Source organism: Phocoena sinus, chromosome 20 (assembly GCF_008692025.1).
Source record: "Phocoena sinus isolate mPhoSin1 chromosome 20, mPhoSin1.pri, whole genome shotgun sequence".
Lineage (NCBI taxonomy): Eukaryota > Metazoa > Chordata > Mammalia > Artiodactyla > Phocoenidae > Phocoena > Phocoena sinus.
The window spans coordinates 46584899-46612480 of NC_045782.1; the positions used below are offsets into that span (position 1 = coordinate 46584899).

The following is a 27582-nucleotide window of genomic DNA, read 5'->3' on the forward strand; positions in this document are numbered from 1 at the left end:
GAAAAAATGCACAACCTAAAAGTTGAGAATTATGTTTTATTCAAGAACATTACTGAGGACTGCAGTCTGGGAAGGTAGCCTGTCAGATGGATCTGAGAGACTGTTCCAAAGAGGTCAGGGAGGAGAAAGAATATGTAGGAGTTTTTGCTGAAACAATATATAGGTAGTCAGACATCAAAAGATTACTGCTAATCACAAAAAGCAGACATCTCGAGGATTTTAGTGCCTTTCTACCTATGGGAAGATGCAAGACCTTGGGCCCACTGAAATCATTCCTTTGATATGCATCTTAACTATGTAGGGACAGTGTCCTGTTTTTCTCCATCCCAAATCCCCTCAGGGTGCACAGTTGAGGTGGCTGCAGAGGCTGATAGCTTGGTGGCAGGCAACATTCTTTGTTTATTGAAATGGCAGACAACATTTTTTTTGTCCATGGAGATGTCAAAGACTTAACATGGCCATGGTTAACTTACTAATAATTTTCAAAAGTGAAAGATCTGATGAGAGTTCATAACAAGAATAGTGCAACTGAGAAGTTACAGTTGGTTGTTTCTGTGCCATGCAAAACAAAGTTAGTCCCCCACCGCCCACCCCCCCACCCCCACCCCACCCCACCCCCGGCAAAAAAAAGTTCTAGATAAAGTTAATCTAAGATGTTTACGCCTATTTTCAAAGAAGACTGCTGAAGCATTGATTACAAGAATAAGCCTCAAGTGTATATACTTAAACTTTTGCTTCTTATTTTTCTCTGCTGCGGAGAGGGTATGTCTTTGGGTCTCTTAATGGATGGCTCATGACTGCCACTTTGAGAAGCTGCATAAGGGGTATGTGCTGCTGTGGAAGGCTTCTGTGTGTTCTGAAGTCTGCTGAAATGCTGGTGTGTGTTGTACAAGTCACAGGTGTCCACCCCCCAAGTTCTCTTGAAAGAGAAGTGACTTTGGTTTTGAAGAGGTACATACTGTTCTTCTTGAGTATTTGTATTCAGTACAAGAGAAACCCAAGTGATGTGCACACAGAGGACAAACCGTTTCCCTCATCTCGTTTATAGGGAAGCTGCCTCATCACCCCCTTCCTACCCCTGAGGCCCAGGGTTCAGGTGAGGCACCTGATGCACGCTTGGGACCGTTGCAACCCCGTCTCACAACTCAGGTAACACTCCTTTACGTAAGAAACTTATTTCTAATAACTTTTTACTGATTGCTTAAATACTTCATTTCATAACAGAAACTTCAAAATACAGTAAACACAATTTAAAAAGTTTCCAACTTTTAGCATTTCAACATAGTTGCCAGTAACATATCAGTGTGTTTCCTGCTATTTTTCAAAATTACAAAGTATAATATATATATGTTTTATTATATAGCTTTACCTACCTAGGTATTATTTTCTAAATCTTTACCAACATAATAGTTTAAAAAATGCATCTTTTAAAAATGCCTTATATTCCGAGCAATGTTAACTTTTTTTTTTTTTTTTTTTTTTTTTTTTTTTTTTTTTGGGGTTCGCGGGCCTCTCACTGTTGTGGCCTCTCCCGTTGCGGAGCACAGGCTCCAGACGCGCAGGCTCAGCGGCCATGGCTCACGGGCCCAGCCGCTCCGCGGCATGTGGGATCCTCACGGATCGGGGCACGAACCCGTGTCCCCTGCATCGGCAGGCGGACTCTCAACCACTGCGCCACCAGGGAAGCCCTGTTAACTTTTTTAATCTATTTATCAGCCATTTATATTTCTTCTTTTGTGGGTTATTTATGCAAGTTTTTAGCTAATTTTTCTACTTGTGTGTTTGTATTTTTCTTGTTAGTTTTTAGGGGTTCTTTATGTGTTAAGGAAATTGCTCCTTCTCTGTTACACATGTTTCTCAAACTTGTCATTTGCCTTTTAATTTTTCTTTTTTAAAAAAATCCACAGATAACTTTTTTTTCATCTAATGAACCCTGTCAGTCTACTTTAAAGGTTTATTTCACTGTTTTCTGGCTTAGAAGTTTCTTTCTGTATTTTGAGTTTAGGTAAATATTCACCTGTTTCTCTAGTTGTTCTACTTTAGTAATTGTCATAGTACCCTGTAAGTAATTATCCTCCTTTTTCTCACTGATTTTGAATTGACATTTTTATCATGTACTAAAAATCTATACTCTTGCTTATGTTTGTGTTTAATTTTTTATTTTGAAATAACTTCAAATTTACACAAAGTTGCAAGAATAGCACATGTGCCCTTCACTTAGATTAACCAATTGTTAACTTTTTGCTACATTTGCTTTATCATTCTTTCTCTTCCCTCCCTCTGCTTCCTCCACATTTTAGAGAAATAGGTAGATCTAAGTTGCAGACATCGAGCCCCTGGATGTCAGAATACAAGGACACTCCCTGACATATAGCTGCAGTAAAATATAAATTATCAAAATCAGGAAACATAACATTAATGCAGTCCTAGAATTTAATACATATTCTGTGTTCAGATTTTGCCAGTCACCTCTTTTCAGCCATCCTCCTCCACCAAGCAGGCCGTCCAGGACCTGTGTGGCATGCAGCCCACGCGTGTATGTGCACATGTCTCCTTCAGCCTGGACGACTTCTCAGCCCCTCTTTGTCTTTCACAACATTGGCATTTTTGAGAAGTTAAGCCAGTGCTTTGTAGGTGATGGGCCTGACGCTGCAGCATTGTTAGGTTCGGGTTCTGCATTTACTTTCTGTACAGTTCCAGTGAATTGTCCGCTCCTGAGCGGGTGCTGTCCAGCTCTGAATGCCGTAGCTTCGTAATGTTTTAATAAGTTACAAATACATATAACAGCTTGCCCTTGTTTCTGTTCCTTTACAGAATTTTCTTGGTTGTTCTTTCCATTTATTCTCTGTTGGGTGGATATTGTTATTTATCTATCTATTTTTATTTTAAGTATTTTTAGACTTCTAAGATAAGACTAATATAATGAAAGCTGTGTCTTACACCATCCAACTTAATAAGCAAAATGTTGTAAGTTAAAACCCCTTTGAGTGTTCTGCCCCCAATATCCATGGTCCCTTCAGACTTTCCTGAGCCTGGTGTTTCTCTCTCTCAGCAGGTATTTAAAGAATCTGTGTAAATCACACCCAGCTGTGTGTACATCGTTCTGTACACAGGCTCTCATTCAGCACTGTGTTTCTGATGTACACAGTTGACCCTTGAACATCGTAGGGGTTAGGGGCACGGACCCCCCACCAGTGGTCGAAAATCCACGTTTAACTTTACAGTCGTCCCTCTGTATCGGTGGTTCTGCATCCGTGGATTCAGCCAGCTATGGATCATGTAGTCCTGTACTGCATATTTATTGAAAAAACTCCACATATAAGAGGACCTGCCCAGTTCAAACACATGTTGTTCAAGGGTCAACTGTATATATGTTGGTACATGTAGCTCTAGTTCAGGAATTGGCAAACCTTTTCTGTAAAGGACCAAATAGTGAATATTCTGGCCTGTAAGGGCCAGAGTCTCTGTTGCAACTTCTCAACTCTGCATTTGCCCTGAATGCCAGCACAGGAGATACGTAAATAGGTGGGCATGGATGTGCTCCAGTAAAAGTTTATGGACCTTGTAACTTTAATTTCATAATTTTCATGTCATGAAATATTTTTCTTCGTTTTTGATTTTTTTCAACTATTTAAAAATGTAAAAACTATTTTTAGCTCATAGGCTGTACCAAAAAATGTGGTGGGCAGGATTTGGTCTACAAGTTGTGCTTTGCTGACCCCAGGTCTAGACACACGTTGTCGTATTTTCTTTCTGTGTTGTGAACACACGAGCATTTACTTATCCATTCTTCTATTGATGGGCATTTAGGTCAGTTACCATTTCTTTGGTGTGAACATTTTTACAGATGTCCTCATGTGCAGAAGTTTCTCGGGCATGGACCTAGGATCAGAATTGCTGTGTTCTAGGCTGTGTACATTTTATCTTCCTTAGATACTGTTGAATGACACTGTCAAGTTGTTATACTGGCCTATACCTTCAGACAATGCATGAAGATCCTTTATAGTGTGTCACGTATAGGTATTTCAGAGGTCAACAAAATATAGTCATCTGTTTTTGTTGCTATCAAAATTTTTATAATAAACAGGCTTCATTTTTCAGAGCAGTTTCAGATTCACAGCAAAATTGAGCAGAAAGTATAGAGAGTTCCCGTGTACCTCCTGCCCCAACACGTGCACAGCCTCCCATGTCATCAGCAACCCCCAACAAAGTGGTTAATTTGTTAGAATCAATGAGCCTGCCCTGACACATCATCACCACAGTCCACAGTTTACATCAGGGGTCACTCTTGGCATACTTTCTACGGGTTTGGACTAGTGTATAATGGCACGTGCTCGTTATTATAGCATCACACAGAGTAGTTTCACGGCCCTAAAACTCCTCTGTGCTCCACTATTCATCACCCTTAACCCCTGGCAACCACTGATCTTGTTCCTGTGTTCATGGTTTTGCCTTTTCCAGGATGTCACAGAGTTGGAATCAAACAACAAGTAGCCTTCTCAGATGGGCATCCTTCCCTTAGCAACATGCATGTAAGGTTCCTCCATGTCTCTTCCTGGCTTGAGAGCTCATCTCTTTATCGACGAATAATTGTCCAATAGCTGTACCAGTCTGTTTCTCTTCAACATCCCTTTAAACTTACACTTTCCTACTGTTGCTGGTCATTTGGAACAGAGTTGACTTTTGTAAAACGATTTTATAGCTATTAACTCTTCTGAACTGATTGATGCCAACACATGTGTCAGTATTTCTCTTTGCTTTTGTGTGTTGATGGACGTAGCATCTGGGGTAAGGACCGGGCTGCTTCCTTTTCTGGCCTCACACCATTCATCTTTTCTCACCCCACTGTCCTGGGCAGGACCCCACACAGCGTGGAGGAAAACTGGGTGACTGACACCCACACATTTGTCCTGGTTTACAGAGAATGCTTTTCCCATTTTTTATCTTCAGGTAGTATGTTTGCTGTAGGCTTTAGTATTATGTTGAACCATACAAAATTGCCATTTTATGGGTCAAAAGTGGTCAGATACCAGCAATTTCATATAATTTGACCTAATACAGACTCTCCATCAGTTTAGATAAGTTTGTTTGTTTGTTTGTTTGTGGCTTATGGGATCTGAAAGTTTAACTGAAAGTTAAAACGAAAATGTATGAGTGTATTACTTGGCTGAAAATCCAAAACTTGATTAAACTTGAGCAGGAGAAGCGGCGGCAGCAGGTGGCCCTCCATGCAGGGCTCTGCACGGTCCCGGGCTTCGGTTCTCCTCGGTGGCCCCTCCTGACTGCTTTTCCACAGGCTTCCCCTCAGAGGGAAGATGTGAGTGTTTAGGCTGCAGAGGGCCAGCTGTGCACTGAAGATGTGTCACAAACAAGAGCTGCAGGGCCCCTTGTGTGCCTGGCGGGGCCCAGGGTGCCCTCCCTGGGCACCACAGGAAGGTTGTGTGACTTTCCGGTGCTTGGTTGCCCTCGAGGGCGGGGAGGTACTTCGATTGCCATGATGAGGCCTGTTAAATTCGTCCTGGCCGGTGAACCCAAGCAGGTTCCCCACTTTGGCTTGTCACAGAGCCGAGTAAGTCCCTCATATCAGAAATTTGGGGAGAGCGTTTCTCCCTAATCTTGAGGGAAAACTCAGTAAGGTACCCCATCAATGACCCACGAACACTGAATTTCTTTTATTTAAATTTCCACGACAGGACTCTAAGAATGCCAAGAAAGAATGTTTCTCCGAACGCTCAGGAGAGAGCCAAGCCCGCTTGGCACAGACAGTCTGCAGAAGGGATGCTGAGCCAGGCTGCACAGCGGGGCCAGGGCTGGTACGCAGGATCCACCAGGGCCAGGTCTTCATGCCACATCCCGACCCAGGAAGCACCTGGAACTGGAGTGCTTGGTGTCAGAGAGGGTGGCCGTTGCCCAGAGCGACAGGGCTTCACCTCAGGGCATTGGCCCTGGTCCCCAATCCCACCTCCCTCGCCTCCCCCGGGATTGTGTTTCATGTTTTTTCTTTCAGCTGCACCGCGCAGCTTGTGGAATCTTAGTTCCCCGACCAGGGATTGAACCCGATTGAACCCGGGCCCTCGGCAGTGAAAGCACAGAGTCCTAACCACTGGTTCGCCGGGGAATCCCCCATGTTTCATGTTTAAATGTCCAGAGCCCCTCCTCAGGCCACGTCCACTGTCTTATCACCCCAGGAGGGCAGGGAGAGAGGGTGGCTTTCAAGGATAATTCTCTTTTCTCTGTTTCAAGAGGCAACACAGAATCTCCACAGTGACTTGCAGATCAGCTCCTCAGAAAGAAAACCAGTCCCCAAAGCCACGCCTGGCTCAAGAATTCCAGGAGGAAAATGGCCACCACACCCAAAGGTCCTCATCACTTGCCAGCAGTTCCCTCCAAGACACATGGAAGTTACTGGACCTGGGATCCAGCCCTTCTGGCCTCACCTCCCAGGACGACTCGCCTCCAGGTAGGTGAAGACATACATCCTCAGGACGTTGCCCCATTGGTCTGGGTGCTGGCCATGAGGACAGCTGTGGTGGCCACTCGCAGGCTGACACACAGAGTGAGCACGGCGTTCTTCCTGCTGTGGTTAGGTATTCTGTAAATCCTGCAGTCCTGTCCTCTGATTTGGTGCCTGACCGTCCCCCAGGGACAGAGGGTGTCTCCCAGCCCCGCGTCCAGCTGACCATGTCACCATGTCTACCCAGAGTAGAGCCCACAGGTCACGAGGGTGGGGGCACTGTGGTCAGTCTGTGACTCGGGCAGGCGGGTGTTCTGCGTCCTGCTCAGCCTCACAAGGCCAGGGCAGCCCACGAAGTGCGTGTCCTCTGCCCCCAGGAAAGTCGCTCACTGTGAGGTTCTCAGGAAAGTTCATTTGAAGGGCCACCTTTGGGGGAACTGCGTGAGACCAAGTTGTAGTAAGCAGGGTGGGCGGAGGGGAGGCTGTTTGAAGACCGGGGTTGGGGGAATGAACTTGGATCCCCTTCCGGATCAGCTCACAGCAAGCGCCCTCATTCTCGGCTCTCAGCCTCAATGCACGAATGCTTCCTGCTGTGCCCAATGTGCCAATGGGCATTTTAGATTATTTCCAATCTTTTGCTGTCACCAATAACGTTACAGTGAATTACCCTGTACATGCTGTAGTGCCTGCATAAAAGCGTAAATGTAAACTCCCGGAGGGTGTGTTGTTTTGTCCAAAGGTATGTGCATGTCCAGTTCGAGAAGATGTTAGTTGGGCTCCATGAGGTGGTACCAGTTCACACCCACCCAGCAAAGGCTGAGAGGGCATCTTTCCCCAGACCCTCTCCAGCAGTGTCATCAAACTATAATCCTTGCCAGTCTGTTAGGTGTCATTTTAATTCATATTTCTCCTGTTAGGAGGTTGTGCATCTTTTCACATGTTTGAGTCATTTCCTTTTCCTTTTCTTCAGTTCTCTGCCCATTTGTATACTGGGTTTATAATCTTTTTCTTATTGATTTGTATGAGCTTATTATATATAATGGAAATCAGACCTTTTCTGAGATATGAATTGCAAATATTTTCCCACAGTTTTTCATTTGGTTTTTGACTTTGCCTATGGTAGTTTTTGTCATGCACGTATTTTTTTATTTTTATGTAATTTAATTAATGTTCTTGTTTTTTTTTTTTTTTTTTTTTTATGCGTTACGCGGGCCTCTCACTGTTGTGGCCTCTCCCGTTGCGGAGGACAGGCTCCGGACGCGCAGGCTCAGCGGCCATGGCTCACGGGCCCAGCCGCTCCGCGGCATGTGGGATCTTCCCGGACCGGGGCACGAACCCGTGTCCCCTGCATCGGCAGGCGGACTCCCAACCACTGCGCCACCAGGGAAGCCCAATGTTCTTGTTTTTAATCCTTTCTGGGCTTTGTGCCATACTTGGGTTTTTTCCACTCCAAGATTGAAGATTATTCTGCCATGATGTCTTCTAATACAGTTATGGTTTCCTTTTTTCATAATTAAATCCAGGATCCATTTGGAATTTATCACTGTGTAGGTTATGAAATAGGAACCAAACTTTTTTTAACCCCAGGTGGCAATCCAAATGTCCCCACACCAGTTTTTTTTTTAATATTTATTTATTTATTGGCTGCGTCAGGTCTTAGTTGTGGCATGCAGAATCTTTTGTTGCGGCACACGGGCTCTTTGTTGAGGTGCGTGGGCTTCTCTCTAGTTGTGGCACACGGGCTCCAGAGCACGTGGGCTCAGTAGTTGCAGCGCCTGTGCTTAGTTTGCCCCGCAACATGTGGGATCTCAGTTCCCCAACCAGGGATGGAACCAGCGTCCCCTGCATCCTGTGACGTATTCTCAACCGCTGGACCACCAGGGAAGTCCCCTCCCCATACCCGTTATTGAATAACTCACATTTCCCCACTTGTTTGAAATCCCGCTTTCACTATCATGTTAGATGTTCTGTGTGTACTTGAGTCTGGGTCCGGAGCTCTTGTTCTGTCCCTTGGTTCGGCAGTCCCCAGCCTTTCCACAGACGGGGTGCGCAGGGGTGCAGATGGCTCAGGCGGTAATGTGAGCGAGGGGGAGCGGCAGATGAAGCTTTGCTGGCTCGCCCACCGCTCACCTCCTGCTGTGCCGCCTGGTTCCCAACGGGTCACGGATCAGTACCAGTCAGTGGCCTGGGAGTTGGGGACCTCTGCCTTGATTTATTGGTCTTGGTCTGTCCACGTGCAGTGCTGTTTGAATTGTTACTGCTTCCTGGTCCCTTGTAATGTCTACTGACTTAGGATCTCCAGTTACGCTTCTTTCTCAGAGTTTTCCTGGTAATTCTCATTTGTTTATTTATTTTTTTCCCATACAGTCTTTAGGCCCAGCCCCAAAACTCTGTTGTGGCTTTTCTCAGGATTTGTTAAACCTGGGTTCTGCCCCTGGAAGGAGCCACATCCTCCCAGTGGTCCACATTCTGTCCCCTCTGGCGGCAGCATCGCCCCTGTGATGCCTCCGAGTAGTCTCCTCAGCTGCAGACTGGTCTGTTCTCCTCATACCTCCCGCTTGAGCTCATTAATCTGAGAAGCTACTGCTTCAGTACATTTTAAATTCAGGAACGTTTTGCTGTATTTTTCATCGGCTCTATCGCAGTTTTTGGTGAATGTTCATTGTCGTTTTGCTGGTTTCCTTCCTTCTTTTTTCTCGTAGCACTTTTGTTCCTTTGTTCCCCCTCATCTTTAAAAGAGGTGATTTTTCCTTGACCAGGTATTTGTAGGAAACTTATAAGGGAATGAGGCCAGGGCCATTGTCCAGTCTAGCAGTTTTGTTGGTGGTTTTTAACTAAGTCCGGCCTTGACTTATCTCTGCCCGTTTTCACAAAGCCCAGCTTCTCTCCCCTCCCACCCAGGCACGCTGCATCCAGGGGGTTGTGCTCCCACCTCCTGGCTCCTCCTGAGGCCTCCCACCGTGCCTGTCCTTCCACACACCCCTGCTCATTTCCACCGCCTTGGCAGAACCACCATTTTTCCCATCTGGAATTTTATCTCTAGTTTTCATGAAAATTTTCTCTTTTGGGGGATGATTTACAGGAAGAGTAGGGGAGAAATGCTGACTCAATGATGCCTTCTTCAGGCCACACGTCCATCTTATTTCCTGATAAATGCACTTTCCTCCAGCTCTGCTTTGCTTTAGCAAAAAAAACTGAGCAACTGTGCCCCACCCATCCCTCACTAAAAAAAAAGTCCAGAGTAGGTGTCAGCAAACTTTTCTGTGAAGGGCCGAATAGTGAGTATTTTCGGCTTTGTGGCCCAATGGTCTCTCTTGCAACTACTCATCTCTGCCTGCAGCTCAAAAGCAGCCACAGACAATGTGTAAGAGATCGGTGTGGCTGTGCACCAATAAAACTTTATTGACAAACACAGGCAGTAGTGATGCTGTTTCTCAAGCTGAGTATACAGGTTTCTGTTTTATTCTTTGTTTTATTTTTTAACAATTCTTTAAACGATACACATATGTTATATGTGCTTGATATAGTTTGGTATCTTTTATAATGAAAAGATTTTAGAGGGAGGGAGTGGTCAACTGGGTGGAATGCTGCAAAGAGGTCAGGGAAGATCAGGGCAGAAAAGTGCTCTGTGTCACTATGGCCTTCTGGCTGTCTCAGTGGAGTGGTGGACTTGTCATCCAGCCTTCCCAGTTAAAGGGGCTGGAGAAGAACGGGTAGACAGCTTAGTCAAGATTTCTTGGGACTTCCCTGGTGGCGCAGTGGTTGAGAGTCCGCCTGCCAATGCAGAGGACACGGGTTCGTGCCCTGGTCTGGGAAGATCCCACATGCCGCGGAGCGGCTGGGCCCGTGAGCCATGGCCACTGAGCCTGCGTGTCCGGAGCCTGTGCTCTGCAACGGGAGAGGCCACAACAGTGAGAGGCCCGTGTACCGCAAAAAAAAAAAAAAAAATATGTCTTGCTCTGAAAAGCAGCAGTTAAAATAGGGACTGGGGACTTCCCTGGTGATGCAGTGGTCAAGAATCCACCTACCAACATAGGGGACACAGGTTCGAGCCCTGGTCTGGGAAGATCCCACATGCTGTGGAGCAACTAAGCCCATGCACCACAGCTACTGAGCCTGCGCTCTAGAGCCTGAGAGCCACAACTACTGAGCCCGGTGTGCCACAACTACTGAAGCCCACGCACCTAGAGCCCATGCTCTGCAAAAAGAGAAGTCACCGCAATGAGAAGCCCGCGCACTGCAACGAAGAGTAGCCCCTGCTCACCACAACTAGAGAAAGCCCATGTGCAGCAACGAAGACACAATGCAGCCAAAAATAAATAAATAAACAAATAAATAAATAAATAAATTTACATTTAAAATACTTTTTTAAAAAGAGCGATATTGGAGGAAGTTGTGGAAGTGCAGCCTGTCTATATGCAGGTTAGGAAGATGGCGAGGATGTGATGCTTGTGGCTGGGGAGGAGGCCAAACCCAGGAGAGTGAGGGGTAGGGGGGCTCAGGGGGCTGGGGTTTGATAGCACAGGTCAGAGGCAGGGAGGTGATGGGCAGCCAGAACTGGGAGCTTACTGGCCACACCTGACAGCAAGCTGCCACAGCCTCACAGGCGCCGGCAGAAGACACGGAGAACTCATCACTCGCAGCACAGCAGGCAGCCCAAGGGTCTCCTCAATCCCTGTCCCACGGGCCAGGGCAAGAGTCTCAGCTGAGTGGACCCCAAACGGGCAGAACCCAAATCTTTCATAGTGGGCTGCAGGCATCTCTGCCCTTTGCCCCCGAGGGAGTCGTGCTGTCTTCTTCTGAGGCTGTTTGGCCATGGAAACACCCAGGCAGGAGAGTCAGGAGCAGAAGCCTTCAGTGGCCTGAGGAGAACTGTCCCAACAGCAGGTCTGGTGGTGGAAAACAGGTGCCGGTCGGTTCCCTTTATTTCCTCCCTTTCAAGTATGAGGCAAAGCCATGGACTCTGAGAGGAGGAGGTGGAGGGAGAGGTAGAAAGAGAAGTGTGAAATGGTTGTCTGGTATATGAGGAAGCAGGAACAAGTAGTGGTGGATGGTGCCATCAGCCATGCAGGTCCCCGGGATAGCAGGGCCTGGATCAGGGCGAGATACAGCCCACTGGTGGCTGGAGGTGGAAGTGGGGACCGTGCTGGGGGGGAGGGAAGGGTCACTGCAAACACGGCCCCCAGCAGTGGAATTGGCTTGGGGTGGAGGTGGGGATGGTTTGTATTAGTTTAAATGCTTTTGGCTACAAGTCACAGCACAGCCTGATGAAAGTAACATATGGGAGCTTCCCAACCTTTATCTCATCATGGCACCCATAGAAAATCACACACGGTCACTGAATGAGGAGGAGAGAGCCAAGGTGGCCAGCATCATGGTAGCCTTCCCGACACACAGTGTGCATGCACAGCAGCAGGACACGCTGACCCAAGAACTTGCATGTCAAGGCCGAGGTAAATGAGCTTACGGCTAGCTCCTCTGGGACTCTTCCTCCTAAAGGTTCCAAGATGGCTGCAGCAGCTCCAAGCATCACGTCAGAAGGCCAGAGATGGAAGGCATACTTCTCTCCTCCTGCTTTGGTTTCTTTTCATTGGAAAGGGAAATGTTTCCCCAGAGCTCCCAAACTCCCTTTTCCATCTCTCTGGCTGTCGGGGTCACATGGTGTCCCTTGACCAGTCACTGGGAGATTGTCTTAGACTCTGTGAACCTGCTGCCTGGAACTAAATGGTGTTGGGGTTCCTTGGCAAGAAAGCTGGGGAAGGGCTGTGCTGTGGGTGGGCCTGCAGCAGAGTCTGTGCAGGGGAAGGCGCTGAGACACCCTTACAGAGGGGTTGAAGCTGCTACTTCTCAGCAGCACTTTGCAGTAAAAAGTAGGAACGATCCATTGCTGCCTAGGCTTTTGGTTTGCCCCGCGAAAGATTTGGTTGGGAAGAAAGGTCGAAATTAATGCAGTTTAGTTTTAAGTTCCACACAAAGCTTCTTTATGCTCTCCTTGTATCTTGAATATTTGAGCACGCATAACTGAACTACCTGGTCTGGTTATTTCTACTTTGTGTAAGAGTACTTTTATAAAACTTTACTGGTGACTTAAATGATAACCACAGCTCTGGTTAAGACGTAAGCCTGTTAGTATTTATGATAAAGGATTGCGTGGGCTTCAGTCCGCAGTCAAGCAGTCTGGAAACTCCATTCTGGAAGGTGGGATGTCTTGTCCTCTGCATTTTTTTTTACATTTTCGGCGCATTTTGAGTAGCAAACTGTGAGACCTAGCAGTCATGACTGAGTAAAAGTGATAACGAGAGAGTTGAACAATTTGTGGCATCTGCATTAATAACGATGAATAACTACGTGGTATTTCTCAGGATGGAGGGAGGTTTTCCTGCTGAAAGGCCACACTCATGTTTTGAGGTGGGGCCAGGGCCGCCCTTCCCACCCCTGCCCTGACCCCCCCCACCCCGACGCCTGTCCCTGCCCCCTCCTACGTATGCCCCGCCCCTCCTACCTTTGCCCCGCCCCTCCCTGACGTTCCTCCCCCTTCCTCCCACATGCACACAGAGCTGCCGCTTTGCCGGGCCTTACGAGTCCTGCTGCAACCTGGTCCTCAAGGCAGGCCGCAGCCTGACATCCTCGGCCCCGCTGCACCCCAGATCCCAGGGCCACTATAGCCCCCTCCTCCATCCTCCTGGATCTGTGGTTTTGCAGGGTGTGGCCTCTCCATGCCCAGCCTCCTCTCACCCTAATTCTTGCTGCATCTGGACAGTACCCGGTCCCTCTTCCCCCCCTCCCCTCCCTTCCCCTCCTCCCCCCACTTCCTGGCAGCAGTGGCTCAAGGACTCCGACCCCATCTCCCCTCCTCCCCAGACACATGCAGCCCAGCTCCCTCCTGCACCTGTGGACTGTGGACACACCCCCACCCCATACCTGCAGACCCCTGACCCCTGTGCACGTGTGGGCACCCTCTACCTTCCTCTCCCCAGCACCTGCCTGTTCCTTGAATCCCTCCCTTGCTAAAGTTCACTCCCTACTCGGCTTTCCTTCCCCCTTAGCACTAGCCTCCAGACCACGTGCGATTTTTCTCATTTATCTTGATTCTGTTCTGTCTGCTGGAAGAATGTAGGGGTGGGGGCATCTTCCTTGATCCTTGACCCCTGGCCAGCGCAGACAGGTACACAATAGGTGCTCAATCAGGATGTGCAGGAAGATAACTGGGAAGAATGGGAGCCCAGCAAGGCCTTGGGTCCGCAGCTCAAGGATCTAGAGGCTCAGGAAGTGCATGTGATTAGAGAAACAACCAAGCATTGTCTAAAAAGTATAAGATTTGAAAGACAGACTCTTCCTGGATGGAGTATTAAATATTATAAAGACAGCTGTTTCTCCAAATTGAAGTAACCAGTTAGTGTAACAAAATATGGACAGAGGACTTCCCTGGTGGTGCAAGTGGTTGAGAGTCCGCCTGCCGATGCAGGGGACACAGGTTTGTGCCCCGATCCGGGAAGATCCCACATGCTGCGGAGTGGCTGGGCCTGTGAGCCATGGCCGCTGAGCCTGCGCATCCGGAGCCTGTGCTCTGCAATGGGAGCGGCCACAAGAGTGAGAGGCACGCGTACCGCAAAAAAATAAATAAATAAACAAACAAATAAATAAATAAATATGGACAGAGTTTCTCTTGAAGCTAAAATAAGTGGATTTTCAAGTTCTAGAGCAATAAAATGCATGGGGAAGGGGAGTAGCAAGACCCAGCCTCATGGCTGGGGTGGCAGACACAGAGCAGAAACCCTTCCCCCAGCAGAGCCTGCAATCAGAGCCCAGACACAGCAAGGTGGGGACACAGCACGCTTCCATCTTCACAGCCCGCACCCAGACCACACACTAAAACGCAGCCCAGGCACAGTTAAATGCCTTAAAATCAAACCTAAAAAATATGCAGAATTGGAACTATTTACAAATGACTAGAAGGTTATAACCTTAGATGTGACTTAAAAATCACAGATTTCTAAGGTATTCTTTCTAACTCTCAAAAATAACCCAACTAGAAAGATATTTTGAAGCAACATGACAAAGATCAGTCATATATAAATAACTCATCCAGGTTGGACCAGAGGTACAGGGACGGAAACACTCAGCCAGGGCAGTACCAGAAAATATGGATGTTTGACCTGTCAGCAAAGCAGCCCTTGGAGAGCTGATCCTGGGCCTAGAGGGGGCGGCCCAGCCGCTTGGCCCTTCTTGGAGGGGCATTTATTGGTGAATCTGCCCCGGGGGTGGTTGGGAGTCATCAGCCTCCCTAGTGTCCGTGCTGCATGTGCAGGCGGCCCAGGTTAGCACGACATGGCACATCCACTGGAGCAGAGGGGCTCCAGACCTCGTCCAGCGTGAGTGACACCTTCTTGTGGCTAAGAAATAAACTAAAACAGCGCAGAAGGTTTTCAGTGAAAGTCAGTCTTCTCCGTTTCCGCTTCCCTGCCCACCTGGCCACCTGTCCCCTGCTCTTCTCCGGACACGCTCTGCACTCCATGGCTACGGAAGCATGTGTTTAAATGTGTGTGCGTATCCTCTTCCTGCTGTGTAAAGTGCTGTCTGCGGTGTCTCTCCATTTTGGTTGACACAGAGCTCACAGATCTTTTCAGTAGTTCAGCGGTCCTCTGCGTAAGTGCTTCCTTTCGCCTGTCTCACATTCACGGACACTCGGGTCGCTTGTAGTTTGCAGTACTTCAGGGAGTCTGCTGGTGTGGGTGGTTGCTTGTGGGAGTGTGTGGTCAGTTGAGTGTCTAGGAGTGAAATCGCTGGGTCAAAGGTGTGAGTGGTCTGAGCTCTGGGAGGTGTTACCAAATCGCCCTCAAAGAGTTGGTGTAATTCATGTTCATGGCCACAGGGTGTAAAGCGTCTTTCCTCACTCCAATACTGGTGGATTTTTCTCAAGCATTTTCTTTTTTTTGCCAGTCTGATAGGTGAAAATATGGGTTTTAATTTGCAGTTTTTAAATGATGGGTAAGATTGGCCATTTTATGTGTGGTTTGTATGTCGTTCAGGTTTGTACCCTTTTTTAAGGTGACTATGAAAGGTAGCAATAGAAGAAAATGCATATTCGCTGTGGTCTTGAAGTCAGGACACAGAAGGTAGAAAAGTGCTCTAGAAGGGGCTGTGGCCCCTGCTCTGGGAAGAGGGCTGGGCGTGGGAGACGGGGAGGGGCTGGACATGACTTTTACAAATAAATGCAGCCTGAATGGGTTTTTTAAAAGAGAGGAGTCCAGCTAGAAGCTAGTGTTTGTTGAGTGCCCACCTGTGCTAAGGCAGCCACTCCCACAGTAAACCAATGCCATCCAGCCGGAGTTCCCAAGTCCCAACCCTCATTCCACCCCCTGGAGTCCCAGAGGGAAGAGGCCTGACCTCATCCTCAGCGCAGAAGGTCAGGAGGGGCTGAGGTTGTCCCTGGGGTCACACAGATAATGGGCAGAAGCTCCTGAGGAATGCAGCACTCCTTCAGAAAGAGAGGCACCTGCCGGCCCTGCCCTGGGGGCCGGACACACCTTCCCACAGTTCAGTGCTCTGAGCACGGCCCAGCACCCCTGTGGCCTGGCTGGTGCTGGGGCTGGCATGGAGCGAGGTCCCTAGGTTTCTGCTGTGGGGTTTGAGAAGGTCCTGAGCAGTCCGGCTGTGCACCCTGCTTTCTCCTGGGTGGAGCCTCTTCCCCTGGGTGCTCCCCACCCACTGAGGATGAGGGAGTGAAAGGGGATAAAGTTTTTAAAGGGTACAATGTTAGTGTTGAGGTTTTTTCCTTTAAATTTTTATTCTTCTGAAAATCATATTAGTTTCTCCTGAAATTAAAATTTTTTCCTTTAACGAGGGTTGCATAAGATTTTAAGATGGAGCATGCATGAGCCTGTTAACTGGTTGCTAATCCAAAGTTATTTTTAAGCCCTGTATAGTGAGAACATTTCTGTGCAGATCTCACTGTAGAGATGACACCTAAGTCATAGTTGCCAGGCTGTTCTGAGGATCCAGGAAGCCAACAAACAACCACCGCCTGTCCTCAGCCCAGTGTTTGCTCACATAGTGCCCGGTATCGCCATTAGCCCGGATCGCACTCTGCCCGCCACAATGGATTCCTCTCCCAGCAGCTCCTGGAGGCCAGGGCTCAACATTCAGATGAAGAGACCCAGGCCCAGAGATGCTAGACTGCTTGCCCAAGGTCACATAGCCCCCAGTTCGTGGACCAGGACCTGGCTGAGAAGGGTCCGAGACACCAGAGCCCCGGGCACCAGGCAGCAGGTGGCTGAGTGACGGCAGCAGAGCCGTGCGGGCTGCAGGGTGGTGCTTGCTGGAGGGGGTTGGTGGCCCGGCCATCTGGCCTGTCCAGCGGGGGCAGTTGGTGACTCCACTCCGTGGCTGCCCCTCCATGGCAGTGTGGCTCCAGCAAGCCAGATCTTCCAGTTTTTTAAGATGATAGAAATCTTGTTTTTTATATAGAATGTTTCAGTTTTTGAATATTGGCAACTAATTTAAAAATCAAAGTAGGGCCAAATTGCAGCTCCGTCTGTGAGCTACAGACCCCTGGGAGCCAGATCCAGCCATGCCTAGTGGTACGTGGTCTGTGTGGCCTCCAGCTCCAGGGGACTTGCTCCAGCAAAGCACCTTCTCAGACCGGGAATAAAATGACTGCCAGGTAAACTGAGATTCTCCTATTCTGAGAGTCACACATGATGGACTGCAGAGCAAACGTGCCAAGTCCCCCAGTCTCGTCTTCGTGGTTAGTGGGCCATTCTGCAGGGTGTCACCAGCCTATGAATAGGGCTAAGTGGGCCCCCAGGACACCAGCTCACCCTGGTCTTGTGTGTTTTTGAGTGGAGACTGTTCCGGACCTTCCCTGAAGGACGCTTGGACTCAGAAACAGCATTTGGGGCCAATCTCTGAAGGCAGATTGTGATTCAGCCATGGCTCTGCCGGCCCAGCTGTGCTCTGAGGACGTAGATACATACCCTGAACACAGGACCTTAGAGTCACCTCGTCTGCACGCCCTCAAGACCAGGAGTATCACCATATGGCCTCCCCACACATGCTTTGTGTTTCTCAGTAAACCTAGGGGCTAAGCACAGGAGAGCAGATTCAGATGCCTCAGCGCTGCATTGAGTGAAAGATGGAAGGAGCAGCCGCTTGTGGTTGGACTTGTGATAAGAAAAGGTGAAATCTCACCTCAGAGAACAGTCTGTGATTCCAGGGTAAACACACCTGGAATATTACATTCTCTTCTCCCCATCTGTGGTCCTCAGACCTGTGTGCAAACCAAAGAATTCTCCTTGGGTCTGAGACTCTGTCCTAGAAGGTGGGCACCAGGCTCCTGGTGCGTCACAATGAGATGGCAGACCCAGCTCGGAGACTGGCGAGCCTGATCCATGGGGAGGGAGGCCAGCATGAGCCTGGGGAGGGGCTGTCCTCCACACCAGACACATGTGAGGGTGGAACACGAGCCATCAGAAGGGCTCAGCCCACACTCTCAGCAGCCACTGTCACAGCGGCCTCTTGGGGTGGATGGTAATGGGAGCTGCCCAAGGGAGCACAGCCAGAGGCTCACTGAGCAGCGTGACCAGAACTGTTCCAGGATCCGGGGGGACGAAGGGGTCCTGCCCTGTTTTGCCAGCATCACGTTTGTCCTTTTGGCTCTGCCCATTACTACTCTGAAGATGGGACTGAATGAGAGCCAGGTTCACCAGCGTGCACCCCCTGTCAGCACCCTCTGTCACTGCAGCCGCAGAGATCTAAGAACCAGTGTTCTGGTCAGAGGAGGGAGCAGCACAGCACCTTGAATTCGGTGAGCAACTCCAGCTTCCTACCTTTCCTGATTATTATAACCTGAGACATTTGGGGAAGTACAGAGTATCCTCTAAACTTTTTGAGAAACAGATAGTCAAATAGATCTTTGTTAGCTATTTTCTTGAAGTTGTTATGATGAAACAACTTTTCCTGCCACTTAGGAAAAAACTTGTGTTGAAATAACTTTTAAAGCACAGTAAATACTTTAAGATATAGCCAAATCAGCTTATACTTTAGTGATGTTTATTCTGGGGCCACAGCATGACCAGCAGTCACTCCTGCTTCTGGCCAGGCTAAGGACTAGACATTAACATCCCTCCATAAACAAAATATATGAAACAACTGTTTTCAGACATTGGAAAATAAGTAGCACAGGAGTGTGCTTCTTGAAAGAAGGGAAACAAATGAGGCACCTTCCTGGTCCCCCTGGATTTCTGCTGCAGGCTCAGGGAGGGGAACACCAGGCAGGGTTCAGTGCCTTCCCGCGTGGAGGAAACAGGAATTGCAGTTCGGGGAGGCAGAGGGGCTGGAAGTTGCAGGGAAGAGTCCAGAGAAGCAGGGGGAGGGATATGCAGAAGAGAGCTCCAGAAGTCTGAATAGGGATTGTCTTGAGTCCTTACTGTGTACTAGCCCATAGATGTACGGAATAAAACTCCACAAACCCAGGCAAAGGAAAGACAGCTTATAAGCGCAACCATTTCCAGAGCTCTCATGGGGTGGGTAGATATTCAAGCTCCAGCCTTCATTCAGTGGATACCCAGAGAAGTTACACCTTGGTCGTAGAGCTCACTGTCTCTGAAGTGCAGGCCCATCTAGATTTACTTTAGAAAAGCTTAAAAACAATCTTTGAAATGACCAAATGAGGAACCTAACTGCCTACAAAACAAAGCCCAACACTCTAAAAAAAAAGTCGAAATTTCAACACAATACTTAAAATGTCCAACAGCCAGTTAAAAATTGTAAGATTTTTGAAGAAACAGGAAAATGTGATCCAAAGCCAAGAGAAAAACCATTCAATAGAAAGAGGTCCAGAAGTGACAGAAATGAGGAAACAAGCAAAGACGTTAAAAGGACTGTTATGACTATTTTCAGGTATTTAAAGGAAAATACGTACATAATGAGAAGAACTGAAAATATAAAAAAGAACCAAACAAAACTTCGAGATGAAAAATACAATATTTGATAAAGAAAATACATGGATGGGATTAACAGTAGAATAGAGATGGCAGAAGAAAAAACAGGGAACTTGAAGACATAGCAATAGAATCGACCCAAAATGACACACAGAAAGAAAACATGGGGGATAGAAAACAGCCCCAGCAACCTGGAAGATAGCATCCATTAGTCTTAACAGAGAGGAGAGAAAGATGGGCAGAAAAAGTGTTTGAAGAAATAATGACTATTTTTTTCTAAATTTGACGAAAACTCTTAACTCACAGATCTGAGAAATTTGTCTACCCCAAGCATCAGGATAGACATATGGGCACAAATGCAACCCAGGGAATATCATAATCAAGTTTCTGAAAATCAGTGATAAAGTAAAATCTTAAAAGCAGTCAAAGAAAAATAAAAGACACATTATATGGAGATGAATGAAGATAAAAATTATGACAGGCTTCTCTTCAGAAACTGTACGTGCTAGAAGACAAGGGATCATCGTCTCTAAGCCAAAAGAAAAAGGAGCTGCCGAAATAGAATTCTATACCTAGCAGAAGTATCCTTCAAAAATGGAGGCAAAATAAAAACGTTCACAGACAAACAAATCAGATAGAATTAATCACCAACCGACCTATGCTACAAGAACTAGTAAAGGATGTTCTTCAGGCAAAGGGAATGACAGCAGATGAAAACTGGGGTCATCAGAAATATAGAGGCAGCAGGGTGGGTTTGTGGGTAAACGACAGAGATAGGCTTGTGTTTTTCTTTGAAAGATCACTGGCTGTTTAAAGCACACATGATAACAGTGTACGATGGGGTTTGTGATACATGTACAAGTAAAATGTATGACAAAATGGCATAAATGGTGGGAAAGGGAAAAGGAAGTACACTCCTGTAGGGCTCTCATACGTGAAGTTGTATAATATTACTTCAGCGTAGAATGTAATAAGTTAAAAATGCATAAACCATAGTGCAACCATTCAAAAACAAACAAACGAAACCCACAAAGGAGTATAGCTAATAGAGCAGTAGTGGAGATATTGATAAAATGGGATAAAAAACATAAATTCAAAAGTAGGTAGGAAGGGACTTCCCTGGTGGTGCAGTGGTTAAGAATCCGCCTGACAATACAGGGGACACGGGTTCGAGCCCTGGTCCGGGAAGATCCCACATGCCTCAGAGCAACCAAACCCGTGCGCCACAACTACTGAGTCTATGGTCTAGAGCCCGCGAGCCACAACTACTGAGCCCGAGTGCCACCACTACTGAAGCCCATGCGCCTAGAGCCCACGCTCTGCAACAAGAGGAGCCACCGCAATGAGAAGCCCGCGCACTGCAACAGAGTAGCCCCCCTGCTCGCCGCAACTAGAGAAAGCCCACGCACAGCAATGAAGACCCAACGCAGCCAAAACTTAAAAAATAAATTAATTTTAAAAAAAGTAGGCAGGAAAAGAGGAACAAAGGACAGATCAGATAAATAGAAAACAATTTAGCAAGAAGATACATTTAAAACCAGCCATGTTAATAACAACATTAAATGTAATGTTCTAAACATTCCATTAAAACGCCAACTGGGGGAGAAAGGCAAGCCCTGTCTATGTACTGTGTACAGGAAACCCACTTTATTTTTTTAATATATTTATTTAATTATTTATTTTTGGCTGCATTGGGTCTTTGTTGCTGTGCTCAGGCTTTCTCTAGTTGTGGCGAGCAGGGGCTGCTCTTCATTGCGGTCGAAAAGGCTTCTTGTTGCAGTGGCTTCTCTTGTTGCGGAGCACGGGCTCTAGGTGTGCGGGCTTCAGTAGTTGTGGCTCAAGGGCTCTAGAACACAGGCTCAGTAGCTGCGGTGCACGGGCTTAGTTGCTCCGTGGCATGTGGGATCTTCCCAGACCAGGGCTCGAACCCATGTCCCCTGCATTGGCAGGCGATTCTTCACCACTGTGCCACCAGGGAAGTCCCGAAACCCAGTCTCAATATAAAGACACAAATTAAGAAAATCAGGCAAAGCAGACGTTCCAACAGGGTATGTTACCAGAGATAAAAAGGGACATTTCATGATGATACAGAAGTCAATTAAGCACTTCCCTGGTGGTGCAGTGGTTAAGAAGCTGCCTTCCAATGCAGGGGACGCAGGTTCTATCCCCAGTCAGGGAACTAGATCCCACATGCATACCGCAACCAGGAGTTCGCATGCCACAAGTTAGGAGCTCACGAGCTGCAACTAAGGAGTCCACAAGCTGCAACTAAGGAGCCCGCGAGTCACGGCTAAGAAGCCCGCCTGCTGCAACTAAGACCCAAAGCAACCAAAATAAATAAATTAAATTAAAAAAAAAATCTTGGGGCTTCCCCAGTGGCACAGTGGTTGAGAATCCGCCTGCCAATGCAGGGGACACAGGTTCGATCCCTGGTCCAGGAAGATCCCACATGCCGCAGAGCAACTAAGCTCGTGTGCCACAACTACTGAGCCTGTGCTCTAGAGCCCGTGAGCCACAACTACTGAGCCCACATGCCGCAACTACTGAAGCTTGCGCGCCTAGAGCCCGTGCTCCACAATGAGAGAAGCCACTGCAATGAGAAGCCTGCACACCGCAACAAAGAGTAGCCCCCGCTCACCACAACTAGAGAAAGCCCACGTGCAGCAACGAAGACCCAACACGGCCAAAAATAAATAAATAAAAAAAAATAAAAATCTTCACAGAAACATCCAGATTAACGTTTGACCACAGATCTGGACACTGTGGCCCAGCTAAGTTGATACATAACATTAAACATTAAAAAAAAAGTCAATTAATCAGGAAGATATAACAATCCTAAGTGTGTATGCTCCTCATAAGAGAGCTTTAAAACACATGAAGTGAAAACTCACAGGAATGAAAAGAGATATAGACACATCCATAATTACAAGTGGAGAGTTCAGTGCTTCTCTATCAGTAATTGATAGGGCAAGTAGACAGAAAATCATTGGGGATAGAAAAGACTTGTACCTCACTATTAACCACCATGACCTAACTGACATGTTTAGACCTCTCTGGACAATAACAGCAGAATATACAATCTTTTCAGGTACACATGGAACAGTCAACAAACTAGACCATATATTGGGCCATAAAAACCGGTCTCAATAAATTTAAGAGGATTGGAATCATACAGAATATGTTTCCTGACCACAGAGGAATTCCACTGGAAACCAATAACAGAAAGATATCTAGAAAAATATCCCAAAATTTTGAACATAGAACACTTCTAAATAATCCATTGATCAACAAAGAAATCACAAAGGAGTGCTTAGAAATTTATACCTTTAAATTCTTACATTAGAGAAGCACATTGGTCTGAAATCAGTGATCTCTACACCTTCACCTTAAGAAGCTAGAAAAATAGGGACTTCCCTGGCGGTCAAGTGGTTAGGACTCCGCACTTCCACTGCAGGGGGGGCATGGGTTCAATCCCTGGTTGGGGAACTAAGATCCCACATGCCGTGTGGCATGGCCAAAAGAAAAAAAGAAGACAATAATGGAATAATAAGAACGACTACATGCCAATAGTTTCACAAATTAAGTTAGATAAAATTGGCAAGTTCTCTGAAAGACCCGACTTAACCAAAAACTGATTCAAGAAGAAATAGAAACGTGAATATGCCCGTATTTATTCAAGCACTTGAATGTTTAACTTAAAACCTTCCCACAAAGAAAACTCCAGGCCAGGTGGCTTCACTGGTGAAGTCTATAAAACATTTAAGAAAGAAATAATATTAATTCCACCCAAACTCATTTTCAAAAAACAAAGGATGAAAGAAGATATTCAATTCATTTTATGACACCAGCACTACCCTGACACCAAGACCAGACAAAGACATTACAGGAAGAGAAAACTCTGGATCAATATCCTTAATGAATATAGACCAAAAAATCCTCACTAGAGTATCAAATCCAATGATACGTGAAAAGCATAGCACATCCTGACCCAGTGGGTGTTATCTCAGCTATGACAGGTTAGTATAACATTAAAACATCAACATGCTATATTAACAGATTAAAAAAGGAAAACCATATGATATGTCTCAATAAATACAGAAAAAGTATTTAACAAAATTGAACATCCACTCATGATTTTTTTTTTTTTTTTTTTTTTTTTTTTTTGCGGTACGCGAGCCTCTCACTGCTGTGGCCTCACCCCTTGCAGAGCACAGGCTCCGTACGCTCAGGCTCAGCGGCCATGGCTCACGGGCCCAGCCGCTCCGCAGCATGTGGGATCTTCCCGGGCCGGGGCACGAACCCGAGTCCTCCGCATTGGCAGGCGGACTCTCAACCACTGCGCCACCAGGGAAGCCCCCACTCATGATTTTTTAAACCCTCAGCAAATTAGGAATAGAAGGGAACTTGTTTACCCTGATAAAGGGAATCTATGAAAAACCTGCAGCTAGTATTTCACTTGGTGGTGAAAGGCTGATCCCACTTTCACACTTGCATTCCACACTGTGCTGGTAGTCCTAGTCATGTAAAAAAGCAGGGAGGCTGGACATACAGAATGCAAAAGAAGAAGTAAAACTGTTTCATTCACACACTGCATTATCTAGTACATAACAATTGTAAATAACCTACCAAAAAAAAAACCTACTAGACCTAAAGAGTGACTTTAGCAAAGGCCCAGGATATGAGATCAATATAGCAAATCAATTATATATCTAGCAATGAAAAACTGGAAATTGCAATAAAAATACCATTAACAATAGCATCCAAAACCATGAAATACTTAGGGACATACTAAACCAATATCTGTACACTGAAAAAAAAAATCATTGCAGAGAAAATTAAGACCCAAATAATGGAGATATAGCATATTCATGGATCAGAAGACTCAATGTTAAATGTCATTCCTTGCAAAATTTATCTATAGATTTAACACAATCTGAATTGAATTAAATCCCAGCAGGCTTTTAAAATTGAAATTGAAAATTAAAATTTACATGGAAATGCAAAAGATACAGAACATCCAAAGCAATCCTGAAAAAGAACAGTTGAAGTCACTTAAACTACCTGATTGTAAGACTTACTATAAAGCTCTAGTAAACATGACAGTATGTTGTTGGCATAAGGACAAAAAATAGACACACACACACACACACACACACACACGGTGATTGATTTTTCAATTAATGTAACTTAAGAGGAATGGATTGTTTATGCAATTAATTGTGCTGGAACAACTAGATATCCATGTGGGGAAAAAACAAATCTCAACTCTTTTACCAAATACAAAAATTAAATCAAAATCTATCATAAGCCTAAATTTAAAATTAAAACTATAAAACTTCTAGAAGAAAGCATAGGAGAAAATCTTTGTGACTTTGGGATAGGCAAAAATTTCTTAGGATTAAAAAAAAGTTCCAACCATAAATGAAAAAAATTTTGCTAGATTGGACTTCATCAAAATGTTAAAGTTCTACATCTCCAATGACACTGTCAAGAAGATGATAAGCCACAGGCTGGGAAAAAAATATTTGAACACATATCAAGGACTCGTGTCCAGAATATTCAAAGAACTTTACAACTCAGTAGTAAATGAATAGCCTAATTTTTAAAATAGAATACTAGAAAAGACACTTTACAATAGAAGAGATACAAATGGCCAGCAAGCCCATGAAAGCTACTCATTGTTAGTCATCAGGGAAATGCAAATTTAAACCACAGCGAGGTGCCACTACACGTTCCTTCACTCAGATAACCGAAAACATACAAAAACATGACAATATCAAGTGGTAGCGAGGATGTGGAGGGGCTGGAACTCACACTGCCTGAGGGAACACAGGATGGTCAACTGCTTTGGAAAATAGCTTGGCAGGTTCTTAAAAAAGACTTTCTTACTACACAACCTAGCCATTCAATTCCATGGTAACCGTGGGAGAGAGATAGAAACATGCGCGCACCGGAAGGCCTTAACGTGAATGTCAGACTGGGAACAACACAGATGTCCATCAACACAAAAATGGAAAAGCAAATTACTATGTAGCCGTATGGTGGACTACTACTCCCCAAGCAAAAGAACTACCGATACATATGACAACAGGAACTCAGAAACATTTCTTTGATCTCTGGAAGAACCAGACATCAAACAGCACCTAGTGGGGCTTCCCTGGTGGCGCAGTGGTTGAGAGTCCGCCTGACGATGCGGGGGACACGGGTTCGTTCCCTGGTCTGGGAGGATCCCACGTGCTGCGGAGCGGCTGGGCCCATGAGCCATGGCCGCTGAGCCTGCGCGTCCGGAGCCTGTGCTCCGCAGCGGAGGGACCACAACAGTGAGAGGCCCGAGTACCGCAAGAAAAAAAAAAAAAAACAGTACCTAGTGTATGCTTTTTATGTGAAATTCTAGAAACGAGCCATATAGTCAGTAATGGCAGAAAGCAGATTGGTGGTTGCTTAGGGCCGGGGGTAGGGATGTTTGGAGTGATGGAAATGTTTCACATACGTGGATATATACATTTTCTACAACCCATTGAAATGCACACTTAAAATGGGTACATTTTATTGTTTGTAAATTATAGCTCAATAGAAGTTATTTTTTTAAAAAAAACAGCAAAGGATCTCCTGTGTTTAGTATCACCCAGACAGCAGCTGGGAGCTTCTGCTCTCTATGTTCTGCTGTCTACATTCTGTCTCTCTCCTGCCCCATGGTCCATTCCAGTCTCAGTTTGTAGTCTAGGAGATCTGCGTCTGTCACAGGCAAACCCAAGAAGGGCCAAAGTGAGAAAGACACCAGTGTCAACTTGCCTCACATTTGATGGCCGCTGCAGGTCCTTGCAGAATTCTTGTAATTCCTATCAGTTTACTCAGGCTCTCTTAATTATCCTCCACTGTGGCACTCAGGACTCCTAGGGGAGGTCATTACTGTCAACAGTGCCCTCTTAGCGGGCCCCAGGGCCTCTCGGAAGGGCCTCGAGAGCCCTGGGGGGTGGGAGGGATGAAGGAGCCTCTGGCTTCCTACCCTCATCCCAGCCAGAGCTGCCCTTCCCTGCAGGCCTGCACTCAAGATTTTGTTTAAAGAAATAGTACCTCAACTTTAAAACCCATTAGAATCAGTGTATAGAACAAACCCACTTCTGGTTTCTTGATTCATAAGCAGTCATTTGCTCTCTGGAGAACACTGCAGATTTCACACTCACTTTGTAAAGAGAGGGTGGCCTAGATCCTCCTTCGCTGAGGGAAGGCCCCCAGGTGCTGGAGGCAGAAGCAGCAGTGGAAATAGTGGCCACCCTCTGGCCACAGACAACGATGACAAGGCATCCGGCTGCATCCCAGTGAGACTTCATTTACAAAACAGGTGGCAGGCTGGTTTAGAGTTTTCTTGCTATTTCCAGTACTTTATCCTATTTACTAGATGGTTACGGTTCTGTAGAGAAGTGCTCTGTAGTAAGCAGGCTGATCTGTCCACCCCCCTTGCTGAACTTCCACATTAACACTAATAGTTTGTCTTTGGTGCTTTTTTCCCTAAGTGGATGATCTTGCTGTCTTCAAATAGTGAGTGTTTCTTCCCTTCAGTACTTATAGTCCTTTTTAGTTTGCTTTCCTTACAGAGCTGGTGGGGGCCCTGGAATCATATTAACAGGAGTGTCATCATGGGCGTCTTGTCTCATTCTCTGAGTTGAGGAGATTGAGGCTAGTTTTCCACTAAATAAAGTGATTGCTGTGTGTTTTTAAAATATAACATCTATCAAGTTAAAATTTTTTCCTTTTTTTTTGGTTGCATTGGGTCTTAGTTGCAGCAGGCAGGCAGGCTCCTTAGTTGCAGCTCACCGGCTCCTTAGTTGTGGCATGTGAATCTTAGTTGCGGCATGCATGTGGAGTCTAGTTTCTGGACCAGGGATCGGCCCCCTGCATTGGGAGTGCAGAGTCCTAACCACTACGCCACCAAGGAAATCCCTTCCCTTACATTCTTTTTTTTTTTAAATAAATTTATTTATTTATTTATTTATTTTTGGCTGAGTTGGGTCTTTGTTGCTGCACGTGGGCTTTCTCTAGTTGCGGCGAGCGGGGGCTACTCTTCCTTTCGGTGTGAGGGCTTCTCATTGTGGTGGCTTCTCGTTGTGGAGCATGGGCTCTATGCATGTGGGCTTCAGTAGCTGTGGCTTGCAGGCTCTAGAGCACAGGCTCAGTAGTTGTGGCACG

At 46.4% G+C, this 27582-nt stretch overlaps 1 protein-coding gene across 3 annotated transcripts in view; it reads left to right on the top strand.

Annotated features, from left to right (window-relative positions):
• CCDC57 (coiled-coil domain containing 57) overlaps positions 1–27582 on the top strand; it is a 108607-nt gene that overhangs the window by 72269 nt on the left and 8756 nt on the right. For all 3 annotated transcript variants that reach the window (XM_032617562.1, XM_032617563.1, XM_032617564.1), the window contains exons 18-20: positions 1049–1149; positions 5694–5813; positions 6244–6460. In XM_032617562.1, the coding sequence (XP_032473453.1) occupies positions 1049–1149; positions 5694–5813; positions 6244–6460 (438 nt within the window). The remainder of the gene's footprint in view (positions 1–1048; positions 1150–5693; positions 5814–6243; positions 6461–27582) is intronic.